General features: G+C 41.5%; 1 protein-coding gene across 5 annotated transcripts in view; it reads left to right on the top strand.

Moving 5' to 3' along the window:
* Positions 1–21,245, top strand: part of LOC103064748 (phosphofurin acidic cluster sorting protein 2-like) — a 159,853-nt gene that overhangs the window by 124,735 nt on the left and 13,873 nt on the right. For 3 of the 5 annotated variants that reach the window (XM_025162983.2, XM_088148158.1, XM_088148154.1), the window contains exons 3-16: positions 1,082–1,171; positions 1,604–1,729; positions 1,921–2,083; positions 2,989–3,080; positions 5,913–5,993; positions 8,007–8,066; positions 11,074–11,225; positions 13,904–13,997; positions 14,547–14,618; positions 16,021–16,148; positions 16,665–16,797; positions 17,017–17,121; positions 20,371–20,477; positions 20,835–20,989. In XM_025162983.2, coding sequence (XP_025018751.2) covers positions 1,082–1,171; positions 1,604–1,729; positions 1,921–2,083; positions 2,989–3,080; positions 5,913–5,993; positions 8,007–8,066; positions 11,074–11,225; positions 13,904–13,997; positions 14,547–14,618; positions 16,021–16,148; positions 16,665–16,797; positions 17,017–17,121; positions 20,371–20,477; positions 20,835–20,989 — 1,558 coding nt within the window. The remainder of the gene's footprint in view (positions 1–1,081; positions 1,172–1,603; positions 1,730–1,920; positions 2,084–2,988; positions 3,081–5,912; positions 5,994–8,006; positions 8,067–11,073; positions 11,226–13,903; positions 13,998–14,546; positions 14,619–16,020; positions 16,149–16,664; positions 16,798–17,016; positions 17,122–20,370; positions 20,478–20,834; positions 20,990–21,245) is intronic. The other 2 variants (XM_025162982.2, XM_015891506.3) reach the window with 2 other exon arrangements.

Raw genomic sequence — 21,245 nt, 5'->3', positions numbered from 1 at the left:
ATTTTGTAGCTTTTGTAGCCTGTTGTTAGTTGTTTTAGGTTAGGAGGGTGGTCTGCTGGCAGGAAGAAGCCTACTGATTTGGAGAGAGAAGCATACTTGTTTTTCTGTAGCTTTAAATGGAATAAACGTGGATAACAACAGATTATATTTTATCACATTTTCTTCTAGGTCAGACTCACAATAAATTACTTCTGGGTACCAATGTGCCGTTATTGATCTGTCGAAGTGATTTGGTTTTTAGTGCTACATCTCACAAAACTTGCATTTCCATACATTTATTTATCTGTGATCTTTTAAATATCCAGCATCCTCCTAGGCCTGCAGAATGCCCAATCTGACTAAAATGCTTAGTCAGGAGCATTTTAAAGTTGCAATTGTGAGATAGGAGGCTATAGCCATCATTTAGTCACTTTGCATCTTCATTTTCCAGAAAAGTTCTGTTGAAATAAAAGGTAGCAGGGAGACTGTCTGAAAGTAAAAAAAACAAAAAAAAAGTGGTGGGCCCTTTACCACCATAATGGGAGGAGGAAGTAGAGAAACTGGTTTAAGATGGAGAGGGCTAGGAGGCAACCCACCTTAGGGGAAGAGGAAGGGAACCTGGGGCTGGGGCTGGGGCTGGGGCTGGGCTGGAGGAGACTTCAGAGAACAGCAAGATGGGAAAGGAAAACCCAGGTGGAGGAATATGGAAGCAGGACTTCAGTTCCCTGTTAGGCAAGGGAGTTCCTGAAAAAGAGGGGGAAATAAATGACTTCAAAGCTATGCCTGTGGTTTAGTATCTCATTCTCTACCTCTAATTGTTAGCAAGTTACTTAGCTTCCCTAGCTTTTCTGTGAACAGTTCTACTTGTGAATGATTGCCGCTCCCAATAAGCAACTTAACCTATTAGGTTTTATATGTAACGCATGTATGAATGTGTGGATATGTGTGTGGTGTGTGTAGGTGCACGCATGTATAAAACATAAGCAGTTAGTGACTTAGAGATAACCAATCTACCTACTGACATATATGTATGTATTATGTTGTTGTTTGTGGTAACTAAATGGGGGTAATGATGCAATGATTGTTTCTGGACTTGTTACAGGGCTCAAAAAGAGTCTTGAGATCCAATGAATATGTTCTACCACCTGGAGGTTTGATGGAGACTGATCTGGAATTAACATTTTCACTGCAGGTAACTTTCACTTTTTTGGGCAGAAACAGAAAGAATTGTGACTTGGTAAAATGTTTCTTTGCTTATTTTGAATAGGATGTGTATTTAAGAATAACAGTTCTAGTAACTATATGAGTTGTTAAACAGTGTTTGTCTTCTATTTGTAGCATATGATCGGTATTCTTAAAGCAGAATCCTTGGAATATTTATTCTGAAGTAAGCCCTACAGCCTTCAAAGGGACTTACTTTCCTAATTCGTTTATTTTGAGCACAGCCTAAGGCTATTTTCAAGTCACATATGTGCAATGGTTATAAGGTGAAGCATAAATGAAGGAGATATGGAGGCTGCTTGAGAGATCTGGTTTGTTCCTTCTTTACCTCTTTGTGAATGTTTCACCACAAGCATCCCAAAAATGGTCTTTTATGTGAATACCTTGTCTTCTTTCTTTACAGTATCCACATTTTCTGAAAAGAGATGGTAACAAGCTCCAGATCATGCTGCAGCGTAGAAAGCGGTACAAGAATCGAACTATTCTGGGCTACAAGACTCTGGCAGTGGGCATCATTAACATGGCTGAGGTAAAGGAAACTGCAGAAAGATTGTAACACACTTTCAGTTACCTAAGAACTGATGGGGAAGAGGAGACACTTATTCGGGGTGTAGCTTTAGGACCAGAACATATTCCTGGGTGCTTTGTACCTTATCCTAGAAAAGCATGGAAGGACATCAGTCTATGCCAGAGGCCTCTTGTATTGTATCTTCTACTCAGGTCATGCAGCACCCAACAGATGGAGGGCAACTCCTGGGCCTTCACAGCAACATCAAGGATGTGAGCATCCGAGTGGCTGAAATCAGCATCTACTCACTCTCTAGTCAACCTATTGATCATGAAGATGGAAATGTCCCCTCTGGTCCCAAAATCAAGGCTTCTGGTAAGGTTTTGTTTGAGGAGCTTCACCTTGCAGGGTTTAGTTGAAGTGCTTCTCTAGTTGCCCAAAATCCTTTGGTCAGATCTGATTACATTGTTATTCTGTCCTGAAGTATTTTCTTTTCTCCTGTCAATCCACAATAATGTTAATGAACTTTCTTCTAACGTGTGGCTAAATGGTGGGCTCTCATTGTGATTGCCACCAGTTTGTATGGCTTCAAAGAGGAATTAGATAAATTATGGCTGTAGGTTACCTCTGTTATCAGAGGCAGGAAGCATTTCACTAGCACTTGCTGGGGAACACGAGCAGAAGGGAGGGAGCCAAACAATACATTGAAAAATTACTGTGAATAATGTGTAGACTATATCTCAGATTAAAATAGGAACTCTAGAACACAAATTTGGTTTGTGGCCCAATTCCATGTATAAAATTGTTGTCCAGAAATAGTTTCCAAGTAAGATTAAATTGTACATCATGTTTACTTTTTAAATACAAAGTTATTCTAGACATCAAGGCATATTCCCACTGTTTAATTCACCATTCACCCATAGAGGAGATCAGAGATCTTTTCCAACAAAGAACATATAAAATCCTTGCAGCTGTTATATATAATGTTATATATAATGTCAGTTCAGTGTATTTTGAAGAAATGTATGGTTTGGTGAAGTTTAATAAAAATATCTAAGGTTGAAATGGGATTGCAACTTTCAAAATTTGTTCCATTCTGAGATGAATTAGTATTATATTCTGTTGTGCTCTGTCACTCTTCTTCATGAACCCTTGCAGTTACTTCCTGCCATTAGCTTGTAGCCTTCCATGTGAAAATCTAGTGCCTTATCGTTGTATGTTCTTCCATTCTTCTATATCAGTCCATGAGTGGCCATGGTAACCATCTTTTTCCATTCTAGATCGCTCTCCAGATATTGATAACTATTCTGAAGAAGAAGATGACAGCTTTTCCTCTGAGCAGGAAGCCAGTGATGATGCAGTACAAGGCCAGGTACTGATTTACTTATTTGCCTTCCTACCTACCTTTTTTGTAAGACATGAGTTCAAATACTGGGTATTTTTTAACTTCTGATGAAGATTCATGGTGAACTAGATGTTCCTGAAGGACCAGGGATGGCATTGTGGTGGAGATTGGTGGCCAGACGGTGAATTCTGGCCGGCGAAATCTCTCTGGAAAAAGGAAGGATTGTGAGATCACCCACATATACTCTGGGCAGTTGCTCCTTGTGAGTAGACTACAGGAACGGAGGTTTTTGTGGTTGACTTGTAAGTTGACTGGCTGGGAGTCGAGGGATTTCAACCAAGCTCACAGCTATAAGTAGCCTATATGGACATAAGGTTCACCGAGTCTCATTTCTTAATCACTTTTGGAAATTGCTTCTTAACTGCTTTTCAGCTATTAGGAACCTTCAAATCAACAAGTTTTATAGCATTCATTGGGTGAGTTTCCTTCAATCCTTAGTGAAAGAAGTTTTAAATACAAATTTAAGGACTTAAAAAAAATCTTTTTTTTTTTAATAAACAGCAAAAGGGTGATTAGAATGTTGATTTTGGAAAGTTATAAACAGATTAAGGGTGCAGATGGATTTGAAATGAGATTTTGAAATTAATTATAAGAATCTTTCCTGGGGAAACATACTCTTGTTTTGAATTCTTAAAAAAAAAAACATGATATGATGGGACTTTGAAGGTTGGACACTTGAGGGAACCAGAAAGAACTAAAGATTGCAGTTAAAAGAGAAGAACACTTACATTTGACTTACTAATACAGAATGGAGCAAAATGACTTTAACATTGGTTGTATTGAGGGATATTTGTGAATAGTGGACTCAGAAGTTAATTTCAAGAGTGTCAACCATTATATATAGACTGTGTTTAAAAGATGTTATGGAAGAGGAACAAGTTTTACCAAGCAAGACTGAGACTGATTTGAAAGTGGATTTAAAAATGACAGGCTACAAGAATGATATGGAAAAAGATGTTACACTGGATACACAAATGAAACTGGCTGATGTCTTAATAATTAAAAGGGATATACAAATAACAAATCAAGAGTGACTTGAATAGCTTCCCTATATTGGATTTACAAAAGAGACCTGTTAAAGTTTGAAGGATTTTGTGAGAAGGGACAAAGAAAAAATGAAATCAAGTTCTAGAACATTATTTGAAGGGATTAAAGATCAAGATTGTTAAAAGTAAAAGGAAGGAATATAAAGTCGGTTTATTTGATCAAGGTTAAAATAGATATGTTATTATCTCTGGTAACCCTTAATGGACTTTTGCTGACCAGAACTGAATGACAAGGCTTTAAGGATTTGTTTATAAATAAGATATGGGAAGAAGAGATCCTTTGTTGTATTTTAAGAAGGTGATAGGTTACTAAAATTGTTTATACTTGTTGTGATGAAGAGGGAAGTCATTTCTTTATGTATTTTTTCTTTACTATATTCTTATTTTTTCTTTTCTATTTTTCCTTCTTTTTTCTGCACTTTCTATTTTTCTTTATATTCTTTAATATTTTTTTTAGTTTGTATTAGTTTTTATATTTTTAATTGTAATGCTTAATAACATTATTATTAAAAAACCTGGGTATTTTTCAAGTGTTGTTGAGTTACAAAAGCCTCAATCCATGGGGATGATGAAACTTGGCCTTCAACATTTAGAGGGCCATTGACTCCCCACTCTTATTTAAAGAGATTAGGAGAGAGTGGATATATGGTTTCTTTTCTGGGCTATCCTTTCCAGCTGTCAAGGAAAGGGGATTTTTCAGTGCTATGTACCAGACATCAGTTGCTACTCTCTTTCCTCCCACTTCAGCAGCTAATCTGTACCCAGTCCCTGTGGTTTATAGAATGGCTTAGCCTAGAGAGAGAGAGAGAGAGAGAGAGAGAATATGATTGATTAAAAGGATGGCTAGTAAATAACAAGATAAGAGAGAGCCCCAACCTGTGATATTTGTCCTACAATTCAAATAGTGGCATGTAATAAGTGAATAATCAGCTATCTTTTCTTTCCTCCTCCTCCACTTACCAGGAATAGCAGGCTTGTTTCACTGTGGATGGGTGCCTGGGGGAGAGATAAAAGCTATTAAGAGAGAAAAACAGGGTTCTAGCAACAGAGGTGAATCTATTGAGATATATTGTCAGAGAACATCTGGAACAACACTGTTAAAATAGTTCTAGTGGATCATACACATTCCTTAGAACCAGAATATGCTGATTTTTAAAACATTATACCTTCTGAGAAGGTCCCCATCTCAACTTTCTACTCAAAACTCATTGATCATCAGCCATGGCATCTCTGCTTGTTGCAGAAAATTCAGAGTTGTGTTTTGAGAGGCATTCTCTTTTCTAACTCTATGACAGTCAGGACTCTTAAACTCCATTGTTACTTCTTGGAACAGGAAGCTTGACCTTTGCCTAAAATGCACCAGCTTTCCCTTAGGAATTGACAAACTGTCCTCTGGGGTATATCAGGAGATAGCAGCACCTGCCTATCCTTGTTTGAAGTCAGAGGCTTGATAGGATTGGATCTGATTAGTACTTGGATGGGAGGCCAACTGGAAATACCAGAATTATAAGCTAGCCTGGGAAGTTGAAAACAATCCAGGAAGAAATCAACAGCAAGCTTACCCAGGTCATGGCTATGTTTGTGTAATCATCAGAAGTTAAGCTCAACTCAAGGGAGGGTTCTGGGCGAGTGTACCATGTATCATTATAAATCCTTGAACTCTCTAATAAATATCCAAGAAATCACAGAGTTCATTTAAACCCCCCAGAAACCAGATTGCCATGACAGTGTGCTGCCCTCTCTTTCTATTCAGGATTTATATGACGAAGAGGACGAAATGAGGAAGCCAAAGAAAGCCAGGCGGAAAATGATCCGAACTACATCAATGACCCGAGTAAAGTCATCCCTTTTTATTTTTCAAAACAAGAGATTCCTGGGGGTGGATTTCCATGGGTCTCAGATGGGATCCTGAGTAAGAGCACTCCATATTAAAACATGATTGCAAGACCCACTTCACTTTTCCCCTTTCTTCCTGTAAGGGAATTCCAAGTGTCGTTCATGAATAAATTCAGAGAGAGAGACAGAGAATTTCATGTAGTCTTCCATCAACATAGGTTGCAGGGTTAGATGTGTTATAGGCTTATTTCTGGCTTCAGATTTTTTAGAATATAGTGATATTTCTGTTTTTGCCATGAAGGGTAGTTATATGTGCTTAGGATATCCACATGCATTTCATGCTGGTATTACTTGGGGTAAACTGCTATCCCAATCAATAGCTATCTCGTACACTCCTAAGTATGTTTATGCAGGAGTAAGTAAGTCACACTGAATTTCAATTTAATTCTTTTAAGATTGCAGTTTTTGCTCATTCTCTTTTCAAAAATATAAAATTTTGGACATCCCTTTAAATGATTTCATGCTTCTGTGCCTTTAATCCCTCTGTGTTTTCAGTCCACTCTGATTCCTGTTTGTCTCCACCACCCCTATCTGGCAGTCTTTCTATGCACTTGCCTATTTGCATGGCAGGCTTTCTGTGCACAATGTTACCTCAGTGGTTTTTAGCTATGTTGGAATGATGACTGGCCAGGAGAGGGTAGGTGATAATAACGGAGCTGGCAAAATTTGATATTAATGAATCTGGATGTTCTCTCTCTGTCTCTCTCTCTCTCTCTCTGTCTCTCTCTCTCTCTCTCTGTCTCTGTCTCTGTCTCTCTCACACACACACACACACCACACACATAGGCTTAGGATTTATGTGTATTATCACTCTCATCTGTCCCTGACTTCTAATTGTAGGTCAGTGGAAGGGTAGGGCTGATTATTCAAGACAATTTTCCCCAAAGTCCAGCAGTTCTATACAAGTGTTGGAACAGTACTTATAAAGAACAGTTGGAGATGTTTTGCCTGTGGGAAGACGTGGTAGTTGTCTTCAAGTATAAGGCTATCACATAGAAGATAGGACAGATTTGTTTCATAATACAGGATAAGAAATAATGGGTTTAAATTACAAGAAAGTAGATTTCAGTTGGACATCTGGAAAAATGTCTTAATGGTAAGAGCTATTTGACACAGGAACAGACTGCCTCCAAAGGTGGTAGACTTCAATGAAGATGTTTACACTGATGTTGGATGGCAGTTTGTCAGGGATGTTGTTGTAGTCAATTCCTATACTGGACAGGGGGTTGGACTAGATCAATATTTCTTAACCTTGGCAACTTTAAGATGTGTGGACTTCAACATGCTGGTTGGGAAATCCTGGGAGTTGAAGTCCACACTTCTTAAAGTTGCTAAGGTTGAGAAACTGGATTAGGTGATCAAGGTTCCTTCCAGCTCTTCAGTTCTGTGATTCCATGAATATGTGTTATAACATGCATCACAGTGGTAACTTCTAGGTAGGAAGCTGTTGGGATGAAAAGGCCTGTACCTGAAAGGCATACTGGGCGTCCACATTCAGCAGGTGGAGGCATTAGCTGGAATTCCCCACCCCACCCCCACCATGGCATAGTGACTCTGATCACCAATCTGACCTTTTCATCACTGTTGCTTTCATCTTGTGTTCTGCTGCTACTGCTGCTGATTAAAGCCACAAATGATTAGGCAAATGAAGGGAGGATGGCGACCATCTCTGCCCTTAGAACCAATAGAACTTAGCTTCTGAGGACGAAGCTGGCAGTGATGCTACTATTCAGAGGGGATTGCTCATCTTCTCCCTTTGGAAATTTGGATCTGGGCTGCTGATAGATGTTTTTGGCTTCTGTCTTTGGGCAAAGTTTTAGTTCTCCTAGGGGGAAAAATGGCAAAATGGGCCAATGACAGGGCGTGTTTGTAGTCCAGCTAGAGGGAGGTGGCAAAGGAAGCCTCTGCCCCTGTTACTAAAATTGTCTTCTCAACTTCCTTTTCATTTTAGCAACCAAACTTCAAGCAGAAATTTGTTGCCTTGCTGAAGAGGTTTAAAGTGACTGATGAGGTAAGGAAATGGGTTTCTGATAGATGTGGAGCCAGGCTATTTTCCCTCTTCTCTCAACATTTTAAAAACATTTTTACTGAATATTTTAAAAGGGGAAAAATCATAAGCCAAAAGGAGAGGGGGGAAAGCACAAAGTAAATAAGCAAGTGATTTACATCCATCATATGTTAGACCGACATACTACCACAACATAATTTGATATTCTTCTACTGAATGAATTGTATGTATGTCTCAGAGCAGAGCATAGAGTATCTTAGCAGCTGTTAGCTGTACAAAGCTAGTTTGATATACTTTGTAGAAATATAGTTGTCATAGTTAATAGAAATACCCCTGCAATTTCTGTGCAGGAGCAACTACTGTAGAAATTATAACTGGCACTCTGTGACCAAGGTGCTTACATGGCCCCACCAGGAATTCAGTAGAATCCAACCAAAGAAATCCCTGCATTTGCTAGCTCTAATTCAACTACTAAAAGATGTGCTTTGATTGTATAAAATGCAGCAACCAGTAGACTGGGAGAAACCAGTGGCCTTCAGGGGTTGCAGACTGCAGCTCCCATCTTTGAACATGCTGACTGGAGCTGATGCGAGCTGGAATCTATCAGTCCTGGAGGGCCACAGGTTTCTCCACCCCCAGTCTGAATGTACTATGGGGATTTTTCGGTGCACTAGTTACCACTTCATTCTTCATGCATGAGAAGGTTAAGTCTCCTCCCATCCTTGAAGGATGCTATTGCTTGTTATTTCCACCTGTGGTTTTTTTCTAGGTTAATGTTTTTTTACTGTCTTCATTTAACGTTCACAGCTTGCCCCAACAGTAATAGCTATCAGTGCTATCAACATGCTGTTTTAATGCCTTCTCCTACAGACCCCTCCCCCCAATAATAGGATTCTTTGACAAACCTCCCAATGGCCAAAGTGCTTCCCCTTATTATATTATTTATTATCCTTTCTGTTTTGGTTTCTGTGCTGGCTTCAGGTCATCAAAACCTGAAGGGTTTAATTGATTAAAAGTGTTGATAGATGTCATTGTGGGGGGGCGGTGGCATGGCCCACCTCCAGTCTGCGTTTCATTGGTTTCATAACAGCTGGAAGCATTGGGTGTGGGTTGCAACCTGAGAAAGGGAAAGCATGTAGCATAATCTGTTTTTGAATGGCTGAAAAATGCTCCTTTGGTTTCAGATCATTAGGGGGCACACACTGTGTACACTATATACACTATCTCAGGGGAATAGAAATAGATTCTTCCAGAAATTATTTGGTTATTAGTGATTCTTTAATTTGGGTTTAATTAATTTAGTTTTGCCTGATGCGGCAGAGTGTGAAGCAAATCCTCTGCTTTGGACATTGGGATAAAACTTTGATCCTATAGGACTTAATTTCCAATGCCTCTGAGTTTTTTGGGAGAAGGGAACACTGCCTTCTCCCCAACCTGATGGCCTGGTTTGGGCTTCTGCATGCACTCACTCATTCTCTCCCTGTGTCTCTATTTTACAAACACCTCCAGTGTGGAGAGGATGGCAGAGGAGGTTGTGCTGGGTAGCCTTTGGGGGGCTCCCTCAGGATCAGTGAAATTTTATTGTATAGTATGATTGCTTGTGCTTAGCCATTGTAGGATTAATCAGTAATATTTTCAAAATGTAGAGGATGTCAAAGACACTTCTAAGATAATTTATGGTACAAGCTATTTCTTCCTTCTTCTTTAAAAGCTTCTAGAGAGCTATGTTAGTCTTTTGCAGTGAAACCAACAAAACATTCTGTGGCACTTTTAAGATTTTCTCATGAGCTTTTATAGATCATAGTCCACTGTAGTAGTTGTTCTGCAGAGGCCTATTCCTATTCCTGCCCCAATTTCCCAAATGTATTAAAAAAAAATAGTCTATCCCTTCACAAGTGGTCTCCTATAGCCTCTGAATGATCAGGAAACCAAGTTGTGGCTCGCAGTCCTTCAAAAAAAATGTCCATTCCTGTCTTAAAATTATTAATTTGAGAGATTTAAAAAGTATTCAGATGACTCTAAAGTTAGGTACATGCACTCTCTCTCTCTTTTTTTCCTCCAACATGTATTCATCTCTTGTCTACTGTACCCTCAAGCGATGCAGGATAAATTAATCATTACTCGAGATGGATGAAGATATGTAAGATAGCCCTGAATTGCCAGATAAGCTATAAATGAAGGAAGTGTCTTGTATATAAGTCCAGGAATTCTCCTTTATTAAATAAGGGGCATAACCATTTGTAATGAAGCTGTCTTTGATACTCTTCATCTTTTAAAAGACGTGCTAATTTTGGATCAGGTGATACATTTGGTAGAACAGTCCTTGTGACATGGGTTTTCCATATTGAGAATTGGGGTGAGGTCAAGTTGCATTGGCTAAAGATAACCTTCCCTTTCACTTTTGTCACTTCTGTCCTTCCTCAGAAAAGAAATATGGCATCCTAAAGAACAAGAATGCAATATTATTCCCCTGCCATGTACTACTCAGATTGTTGGGTTAATGTGGGTGCTTGTACCCTGTTCTGTGAGTTAAAGTTCTTCTTCAGACAAAAGAACAAGCCTCAGAATGGCAGCAGCTGTTAGTCTGTTGTTGACAATGCAGGCCTTTTCTGATGTCGTTTTCTATTGGTCTTTGCTTATTTAATTTCATTCTTAGGAATGTTTAAATTTATTTTCTTTTGTAATAAACATTAACTTTCTGTTTTTCCCCATGTGTTTTCTAAGACACATCAAAGCTATAATGCGGCTATAAAAACCACACACACTCCAATTAAAAAAAAATCACAGCTGCATAGCATCCATTTAAAATGACTTTATAGTGGTCCATTTCAGTAGCTCAGATACAGTCATATTCAGCCTAGTGTATCAACAAGGAAAGTTTTAATCTTTTGTGATGGTTTTATATGTAATCAAAAATAGGAAAAGAAAGAAAGTATGATCTGGCTGATGGAATAAGTAAAGATTATGTTGTTGTATTGTCTTCTTCCCCACCTTGGTTTGGGATCTCCAGGTTTTGGATTCTGACCCAGTGGATCAGGCCCAAGAAGTGGAGGAGGACCTGGGACTGCTATATGATAGCCTTGAAGAATGCAACAATAGTGACAGTGGCCCTGAGATAGAGGATAACGAAAGTGTTCACAGCACTCCTAAACCAACATTGAGGTAAGATGAAAAGCTACTGAGTCTGGCTTTGTGCACTGTGGCAGGGAATATTGGTCCTGCAAAGATTTCCTTTGGATTTTACAGTCTCTCAATACTGTCCCCAAAATTCAAGTAACTCCGTACCCAGCCCCTGTACAGGAATGCTTTGCACGTCTATTTCAAAGCAAGCCCCAGTGAGTTCATTGAGGCTTAGTCCCAGAGAGCTGTATTTGGGACTGCAGTCTTAACTTTTCTTTTACTGCATGCAACTGGGCTGATGACTTGCAAGACACAGTTTCTGCATTTGTGATTCATTTGCTGGAAAAAGAGAAATTTGGGATCATACGGTAATTTGGTGATAGATGCTGATAGCTTGAGGCTGGCCTTAAATGTGACAGGCTAATAAAGAGCCCTGCGTAAGCCACAACAGACCAGCAGGGATTGATGAAGTAGCCAAGCTCCTCTGTGGCAATTGTGCTGAGTCTGCCTTGTAAATAACAGGGGTAAAACAGAAAGAGGCAGATAGCGAATGTTGTATTTTAGAGCTTGCCTGAGCAAACAGTGGACTGTCTCTTTTGGTGTCTGTTTTCACATGGTTTTTCTTTCAGGGAGGCAGGCTTCCTATTTTAGTAATCTTTAGGAGGATTTAGTGGCAAACTGAGAGACAGAATAAGTCTCTCTCTTAGTATTTCTTAGTTCTGCAAATCTCACCATTGGGAAAAGTGCAGTGGACAACCAGAGCATAGATGGAATTGAATACTTTCTTACCAAGAAAGGAGAAGCAGATTTTTCTGACCTGGTGTTTTACAGATGGGTTCAGCTCTAAGTCCTGTGCTTGGCAGTTGTAGTCCACCATATTCAGAGGATCTCTTGCTTTGGTGAGGCCACTTGGAACAGCAGATGTCCTGTGCCACCATATATGGGTCTTTCAGTTAGTGGGAGACAGCTCTTTTATTATCTCGGATCTAAAGTCCTGCAGGCTTTCCACATTGGACTTTGGTCTCTAGCCCCTTTGCCATCTTTACCGCCCTCGTGTGGGCTATGAAATGGAACCCTCAAATTTTTTTTGCTAGTCGATAGTAGTGGGAGGTGTACCCTACCATTGAACTTTTTGGGAATATCTGGCTGGTTGCTTACAAAATAGGAAGCAGGGCTATTACTTCCCTGGAGCTTCTACAGTGGTGCCATACCTGTTTATCTCAAAGCAGCAAATGTGCTTAAAAAGGTCCTCCTCGTTGCTGGAGCTCAAATCTGCACAACTTCCTGTAAACTAATTTTATTAATGGTGGATAAATCTCTAGGAATGTTCTTGTCTGTATCAAATTTGAAGCATAGATAATGGAGGTACATAGTGCACATCTCAGATGACCAGGAAAATGGCCTTGCAAATTAGCCCACAAAGAAGTTTATATTTCTCCTGTAAGTTTGAAAATGTTCTGTAGTTCATCAGTGACCTGAGGAAAGGGAGGCCTCCCACTCTGCCCTTTTCCATTGAGAAAGCTTCACTATCTGTTCAATGTAGATAGTGATAAGGGAGGGCCTTCTTATAAGTCCACAGACTGGGCTTTTTAATATCTGAGATAGCACTTTAAGAAGATATCCTTGAAATTACCTCCAACAGAGATCTATTTGCTCAGATATTTCCATCTCTGAAGAACTATCAGTCTGATCTGAATGAGTTAATGTCAATTGGCTGGATGTTAGAAACAGATGGGGGTTGCCAGCTGATGGTTCTTCTCCTTAGAGTAGATTAGCATATGCATAATATTAAAAAGGAGTTGTGGAGACATACATGCATAGGTATGCACATCCCAAGTGAGTTTGTCCATCAGTTCCTTGCAAAAATCCTTGGGTGTACAAAGTGGAGTCTGAAAAAAATAATTCTTTGCTCATTTGGGGGATTCCACCATGCATAGGCAGTATCTAGGTTCACTGAATACTTTATACTGCTCCTTTTCAGATGCTTGTACTGGATATGCAGGGTCTTTGTAGAGAAACATGTACTCTGAGTTCTTGCAGGTAGATTTGAGTATACATCCATATCCCCAAACTCTGTTTACCATAAAGGCTATGAAGACCATACCTTCTGATGGAAGTAATGCAAGCCACTTTTACCTAATCCCAGCCATATGCCTAACTCTGTGCAAAAGCCAGGAGTTGGACCAATCTGCAATACAGAGCTTGTCCCTTGGCTGTGTAGTTTGGTGCACAGTTACAAAATAAAGTTGCAAGCCTGAGCCAAAGCAAACTCACTTAGCTTTTCTTCCTATGATTTCTGAGTTGCCTTTCAGTTTCGCAGTTGATTTTTTCAGACATTTCAAAGCTAACCTGAACCTGAATAGCTGTCCTCCTCCTTCTACAGATTCAGTTACTTGAAGGAGAGAGGGAGAATCTAGTTGGTTGGGGAGAATATATTTGTTCGAGTTGGAAGTAGAAATGCTTTGCTCTGTTGTATTCCTTCTCTGTTAAAAGTGTCACTTAAAAAAACCCCGTTCCTTTCAAGGATCAGCCCTCCCTCCCCTCCCCTGTCTTTTTTGTGTTGCTGTAAGACCAGGGCTTTGGTGATGGGTTTGCTTGTGGTGCTCCACCGGAACAGAGAACGGGGAGGAATTCAAGCTTGGGTTATGGTGACTTCACTTCTCCCTCACTTCTCTTTCTGTCTGTCTGTCTGTCTCTCTGTCTGTCTGTTTCTTCTGCAGGCGCTTCTTTGAGGGCGTCTCTCACTCTGGTTCCCAGACTGAGATCAGCAGTCTGCACAGCCAAAAAGGGCAGGAGCGAGAGTCGGGCAGCCCTGTGAGTTGTTAACTCTCCCTTCCTTCCTTCCTTCCTTCCTTCCTTCCTTCCTTCCTTCCTTCCTTCCTTCCTTCCTTCCTTCCTTCCTTCCTTCCTTCCTTCCTTCCTTCCTTCCTTCCTTCCTTCTCCTGTCTTTCTAGTCTATCCATCCAGAAACCTCTGTGCTTTGATACAATTCCTGCTATATACATTTTTTTCCCTTTCTTCTGTTTTTCCTTAATGAGCTTTCTTTTTCCAATGTAGAAGAAGTGGGATAGGAACAAGCCAACCAAACTTACTTAGCTGCTTCCCCTGGGTTCCTGCAGTGCCAAAATGAAAGGGAGGGTGGCTATTTTCCCTCTGCAGCCTCCCCTGTGGCCCTTGGATCTGTTTCCAATATTCTGACAATGAGAAAGCAGAATATATTTTGGTGTGTGCCTGTTCTTCCTATCTCTGGAACAGCCCTGCTTTTGCTCCTTTCCTGAGGTTGCTTGGAGCCAAAATTGTCACTACTCATCCATTTTCTTCTTCCCTTCCCCATGCCTGCTTGCTCTCTGCCCACTCTCCTAGGGAGAAGCAGAGAAGTGGAAAGTGGGTATCACACGCATCCAAGATGAGGCTGCTGTGGAAAATGCAGCTATGGTGAGTCCCCTCATTTCCTGGCTGTTTTATGAAGTTTCTGCCACCCTATCTGATCTGGGAGTTTGTCCAAATGAGCAAATGGCTGTCTTTGGGTCCAGTTTTCCAAATACTGCACATTTGAGTGTTCCCGAGATAAAACAAACGTGCCATTTTCAGGAACGCCTCCTGCTGCAGAGATTCTGGGATGGTTGGCACTTGCTATGTAGATGTGCCCAACCCTTGCCACTTACTCATGGGGCCCTGCCACATTTGGTCATACAACAGCAGTGTTTTCTGCTTTGACCTATCAGAAACCCATTAGCTCACAACGAAGAGATGCTTTCTCTGGGTGATTTGTTATATTATTTTTCATGGACCCAGAGCAGCCATATGTATGGGGGCTAGACAAGCTAGTTGGATAATTTTTAGAGCAGTAAACTGGGACCCATTCATAAGCTAAGCATCTGTAAGTGGTTGGTGTGAGCATCTTCCTGCTTCATTCTGTTCTAATGTCTGTGTGAGCAGCAGGTTTAGAGGTGGTGGGAGAAAATGACTCAAGAAGCCTTGGAGATACATGGGCAATGTTTGGGGAAATTCTAGCATTAATCTTAGTGTATCATTGCTAGATACACTAGCATTATGTATTAGTAATCCATTCAGTTTATTCTGGGTACTACTCCCCAATACTACATTAGCATGAAGAAGAGTACCCTGTGCTTTCTTCTACTGTATAAACATCCACAGTCTCTGTGGGTACTGATAAAAGATTGGAGATCCTGCTGACATTTCTATATACTAGAGTAGTGGTGGAAGGTATGAAGGGAACAATGTTAGGATTGAAGTTTTGGAAATACAATGGTGCACATAGCTGTGTTTGGTTGATACTCTGTTCTCATGGGCTACATACTGCTTGCCAGTTCACTTGGTGATTCATCCCACCACCTCAGTGCACAGTGGAAGCACATATTCTTTATTTGTTGCCTTGCAGTCACAGTCGAGAAATTTCTCCCCACCTTCTAGAATCTTGTAAACATATTTGGTTCTTTTTTGAAAGTATAGAACAACTCATAATTCAAACCTTCCTATTAGCATTCTTTCTGCTTCTGTCTGTTTGGGTGGAGTGAATCTACAGAAGCGGCCCTAATGATGTAGCAGTTTGGGTAGAAATGTGCATCAGTGATTTTGAGGAGTGGGAAGAGGTTGAAGAGGGACTTCTGTTCTTTGGTTAGGGAGCCAACATAGTGTTAAAAAAAGTTGGGTGGAGTAAGGCGGGGAAGAGGCATGCCGTAAAGCCAATTCATTTGACATTCTTATGGGGCTCCAAATCAAACACATCCTCCAACCAACTTTCCAATGCTTTCTGTGCATCATCATCTCTTTGATTATTGGGCGTATTGGAAATATAATAACCACATGATCTCAGGAGCTGGAGGCAAACGATTCCTGTCCAGGAGGAGCAGCTGAGATGGTGTTGAAGGAGAGCAGCATGGATAGGCTTGCCCAACTGAGCAATATAAGCAAGCCGGAGTTCCCAGCCACTGTTTCCCCCAGGTAAGAAAGGCCTCATCTGCAGTGGGCAGCTGATCTCACATGGGTAGCAGCTATGTTGGCCATGCAGAGGAAGCTTTTTAAAGGCCCATGTGGGGCCAAGATTCGGGTAGAAACCCCAAGTCTGCTGTGGCTCAGGCATGGCTTCTTGGCCTAAGGTTCCTTGAGGGTAGTTGAATTGGTAAATTCTTCAAAAACCTAAGATGTCTTCCCAGATACCCTTTCAGCCCTAAATTGGCATATAAACAATCAAAGCATAGGTGGTGGTGTATTTGGTTGGTATTTATAGACTTTGACACACAATATTGCCTCACAATGTCCAATTAATCCCTGTTGCAAGTGTGAACTACTTAGCCTCCCCCCCACCTCTTCTGTCTGGGTCCCAATAGCTGCTGATGACTTAGAAGCTCTGGCTGCTCATGGCGTCTGCTCAGTAGCCCTGCAGATTCTTCTTTTGGGCATCTGAGGCCTGGCTATCCTCCCCCTGACCTTTGCTGATACCTGCTGTTTATCTTTCAGCAAAGCTGAGAACAAGCAGCTATGGCGACCCCGCAGTATGTCTGTCAAGGATAGACAAAACTCCAAGAGCCACAGTGACCGAACCGGCAGCCTGGACAGTGAGGGCTCCCCAGATTCTCGGCAGAACAGCCAGGTTAGACAGTGGAGGGTGGGGATGGTAGCTTGCGGGGAAAGGAAGGCTGTTTCCTGGGGAGGGAATGAAATGCCTTAAATGGGAAATGGGGAAAGCAGAATCAAAACAATAGAGGCATTTGCAGTTTTCCCAAGACAGCCAAAGTCTCTCCTACCTTTAGGGTCTTTGATGATGCAGGGATTGCAGCTGTTCTGAACATGGCTTTGCTTGCTGCTGCAGGTGCCCCGGAAATCTGTGTACGATCAGCTCAACCAGATCCTGGTCTCAGATGAGCAGCTACCTGAGAGCATCATCCTGGTGAACATCACAGAGTGGCAAGGCCAGGTGAGGAGGCCTGGGAGCAGCTGATTGCACAAGGATTGCATTTAACCCACCCCTCTGCTGCTGAAAGTGAAGGGGGACTTGTGAAAAGTAGCTCATGATTTTACAGAGCAGATTGGCCAAAAAAAAAAGACATATCAGCGATTAAACGTACAGAGGAGTATACACATGTCATGTGTAAATAACTCCACAGGTGAATGAATTACATGGTATGAAATGAGTGTAAGTGTAAGGCAATGTAATAGCCTAAGCATGATGAACATTCACCTAAATTCTTCATTGTATGTTTATTGTTTCGTTTTTATCTCTCCCACTCCCAAACCTAAAAGACCTCCACTTAATTGCAGCAAAAGACTCTCTGGCCTGCCTCCTTGTTTTCCACCCCAGGCTTTCAGTCTTTCTGGGAACCCTCCAAGCAGGGCATGAGAGTAACAGTCCACCATCCATTGACATCAGAGCTCCCTGATTTGGGAGGTGGCATGTCACCATCCCTGATCAGGAGCCATTGGTAGCCTTATCCCACAGAAATTATTCGCAGTCTTTTTTCAAGCTCTCCAGGTTTGTGCCTACCATGACATGTCGTCGTAAAGAATTCCACAGGTAAACCAGGTGCTGGGTGAAGATTCATCTGCTTTTATCTCTCTGGAATTTACTACTATTGGCCTCTCTGGATGACCCTCATTTCTAGTGGTAGAGTAAGTTTGTTCTGTGGAGTCCTTGGGGTTCTCTGAGCTTGGTTTTCTTGCAAATGTTTCATTACCCCACTAGGTAACTTCTTCAGTGCTAGAATGGAGTGGAGTTGGCTCTCTGTTTATATACAGTGGCTTGCCCTGCCAGTGTTGGGTGTGTGTGTTTGTTTCCTCCTGGTAGTTCTTTGATTAGGGTATTGTTTACTGCTTGACTGTCTGTCTGATGATAATCTTGGTGTTAATCTCTGCTTATGATTGCTGGTGAGGAGCAATCATTACCCAGACAATCATCACCCAGATAAGCAGACATTAACATCAAGATTATCACCAGACAGACGATCAAGCAATAAACAGTACCCTAATCAAAGAATTACCAGGAGGAAAACACACACACACACACACACTGGCAGGGCAAGCCACTGTATATAAACAGAGAGCAAACCCCACTCCAATCTAGCACTGAAGATGTCACCTAGTCGGGTAACGAAACGTTTGTAAGAAAACAACCGACCTCAGAGAACCCCAAGGACTCCACAGTTCAACCCTGAGCTACATATATTCTCTTCTAAAAGTTTGTTCTATCTGCTTTCTCTTGGCTGATTTTTGGCACTGGGGAACTATGCAGTCTCATAGGTGGAAGTAGTTCAGGAGAGTTCCAGATCCTGGGAGCAAAGGGCTTGCAATTACCAGGCCCCCAAATCCAGGTCACTTGAAGCACTGGCAGAATCTCCACATTCTTCATCCTCCAGCAGCATTGGTTGCTTATTCATTTCTGGTCCCAGTTTTAAAGTGCTGGTAATTAAAACTGCCCCAAGGGGCAACCCATATGCTGCATGCAGTCCTAAGTCATTTTTTTGTGCCTCCCCCCAAGTCCCCCCAAATTGCACAACAGCACGAAGGGGGCTACTCCCATCTTAACCAAAGGCCTGGGCAAAGAGCCAGGTCTTCAAGGCCCTTTGAAACACCAACTGGATGGGAGCTATCCAGATCTTGGGGAGAGCCTCATTCCAGAGGGCAGACACTGCTACAGAGAAGACACGCTTCTGGGTCCTGATGGCATTTTTTACTTGAAGGAATCTGGAGTACGCCAACCCTACTGAATCAAAGCAGCCAATCAGATACTAGGGGAGACAAGCAGTCTGTCAAGTAGCTGGGCCCTATACCATGTAGACTTACAGATGACCAGCACCTTGAATTGCACCCAGAAGCAAACTGGCAACCAGTGCAGCTTGTGGAGCAGAGGTATTACACAAGTATCTTGAGGTATGCCCATCACTGCCTGTGCCACACTGCATACTGGACCAGTTGGAACTTTTGGATGGTCTTCAAGAGCAGCCCCACCTACAGCACATTGCAGTAGTCAAGCCGTAAGGTGATCAGGGCATGAGTGACTGTCTGAAGACCCCCCCATCTGCCTCATCTCCTGTAGCAGTTAACAGTGTTTTTCTATTTAATACTGATCAATTTCCTCTTTCTCTATAAATGTTTTTTTCTTTCTTCAGTCCCATTAGTAAAGTGTTTCTCTATAGCCCTTCATCTTCTGTTATACCCGTTTGCCTCTATTAGAGCTCTTTCTTGATTAATAACTTAAAATTTGGGCAGTGAACACATTTTCTTGTGGCTGGGTTTGGTCTGGTCATGTCATCACCTCCAGATTTACTTGTAAGAGTTCACTACTCTTTCCCAGGAATTAGAAAAGTGCCTTCCAGACTGGGAGTCTTTTCATCTGGCATTCAAGCTCATATAAATGTTTCAGCCACATCCATACCATTTTCTTGGCAGCTACAAAGAAGTGGGTTGACATGGCTATCTTCTGAGTTTGATTTTGAAGTATTTTTTCCTAGATTGGTTGCCTTCCCTCATGCCTGCAGAATTCCACCTGCCCTCTATTCTGTTGAGCATTACCTTTCTCTACCCCTTTCAACCTTGTCTGTTAAGAGCTTATTCTCCCTCCAGTATCATTCTCAAGGTCATTGAAGCTATTGAATCTCCCATCATATCAAGATGTTAATCTCCTGGGAGATACTCACTCTTTGGATAAACAATTGTGGACTTTACTCTTTTGAATTTTAAATGGTGTGAGAAGACTTTTTTTAAAAAAATATGTGATGCTTTATATTGTTTAATTGCTGGGTGGTTTACAATAAAACACACTAAACATATACTTTGAGTAAAAACATGTATGATAATGTCAAATAAAATGCAGGAAGAGAATACCATGCAAACTAGGCAGAAGCAAGGTGGTCATTCAAAATCTAAATCAATATGAATTAAAAGACAATTAAAAATGCTAATTTTGTAATGCTTTTAAATTCTGGCTTTACTAATATTTGTCATACTGTGTGTTATGGTTTTGTGTCTTGGGACAATTTTGCCCTGAAAAGCATCATACCAGATTTGAAGATAACTCCCAAAAAAGCCCTCCTTGTAGCTTGTTAGCTCAGGAATAGATCTCCTCCCATTCAAATCACAGAGCCAAGAATAGGGGCAGAACTTTGAGATCAGAGATGTTGCATATCTGTTTTAGCTGCTTTTCTCTATGTTTCTTGTTTTATATTGGCAGTATCTGTGTGATCAGCTCCAAGAACACAAGCAGCCCATGGTTTCCACCTGCTCCATGGCAGATGTTCAGGCTGCCTTCAACACGATTGTTTCTCGCATTCAGAGATAGTGAGTATAGTCAGACAGGCCACAATGAACCAGGTTCTGAGTGGTTTCTCAGGCTAACCATGTGCCCAAGAACTTTGGTGCTTGGTTATATGGGACATGCAGCCTCTCTGGTTGCAGCTTCAGAGATGGGAATTCTTTGTTGTTCAGTCCAGCTTTTGACAACCCATTGCTCTCCAAGGCAATGAAACACAACTTCCCATTACGTCCAACCCAGGTGACTGTTGGCTAGTTAGGAAGGCTAGGACCTTCCAATGGGGAGTAAACTAGATGGAGTGCTGGCAGTGGGTAATGTGGGTTTGGTGTTGCTCTACTGGATCTGCACCCTTCAAATTTCTCAGAATTTCTCTTCCTCCACAGCTGTAACTGTAATTCCCACATGCCTCCCCCAGTGAAAGTGGCTGTGGCAGGGGATCAGAGCTATCTGAGCATCGTCCTGCGCTTTTTTGTGGAGCAGCTAGCCAGCAAGACTCCCGATTGGCTCAACTACCTCCGTTTTCTTGTGGTGCCCTTGGGTAAGAGTCTTGCCCACTGGTGCCAGTTCTGAAAAGCCGTGGCATATTCTAAACCAGGGTAGCCTTCCTTCCTTTTTGGTTAGCGTGCTACAGCAGCCATCCCAGCCAGGAAAAGAAAACATGGGCTAGAGAAATATGGAGGTGAGGCAATTTGCTATTCATGCATGTTTGCTCAGACCTTTGGCTCAACTTTGTAAGGAAAGGATGAGGAAATTATCTTGTCTATGTCCTCCACCTTTTCTTCCCTTTGTTTAAA

This window comes from Python bivittatus, unplaced genomic scaffold (genome assembly GCF_059951505.1).
Source record: "Python bivittatus isolate LINGU-HERP-01145 unplaced genomic scaffold, Pbiv_v1 ctg000020_np1212, whole genome shotgun sequence".
Taxonomy (NCBI): domain Eukaryota; kingdom Metazoa; phylum Chordata; class Lepidosauria; order Squamata; family Pythonidae; genus Python; species Python bivittatus.
The sequence above is the reverse complement of the archived record's forward strand: the minus strand, read 5'-3'. Positions and strand labels throughout refer to the sequence as shown.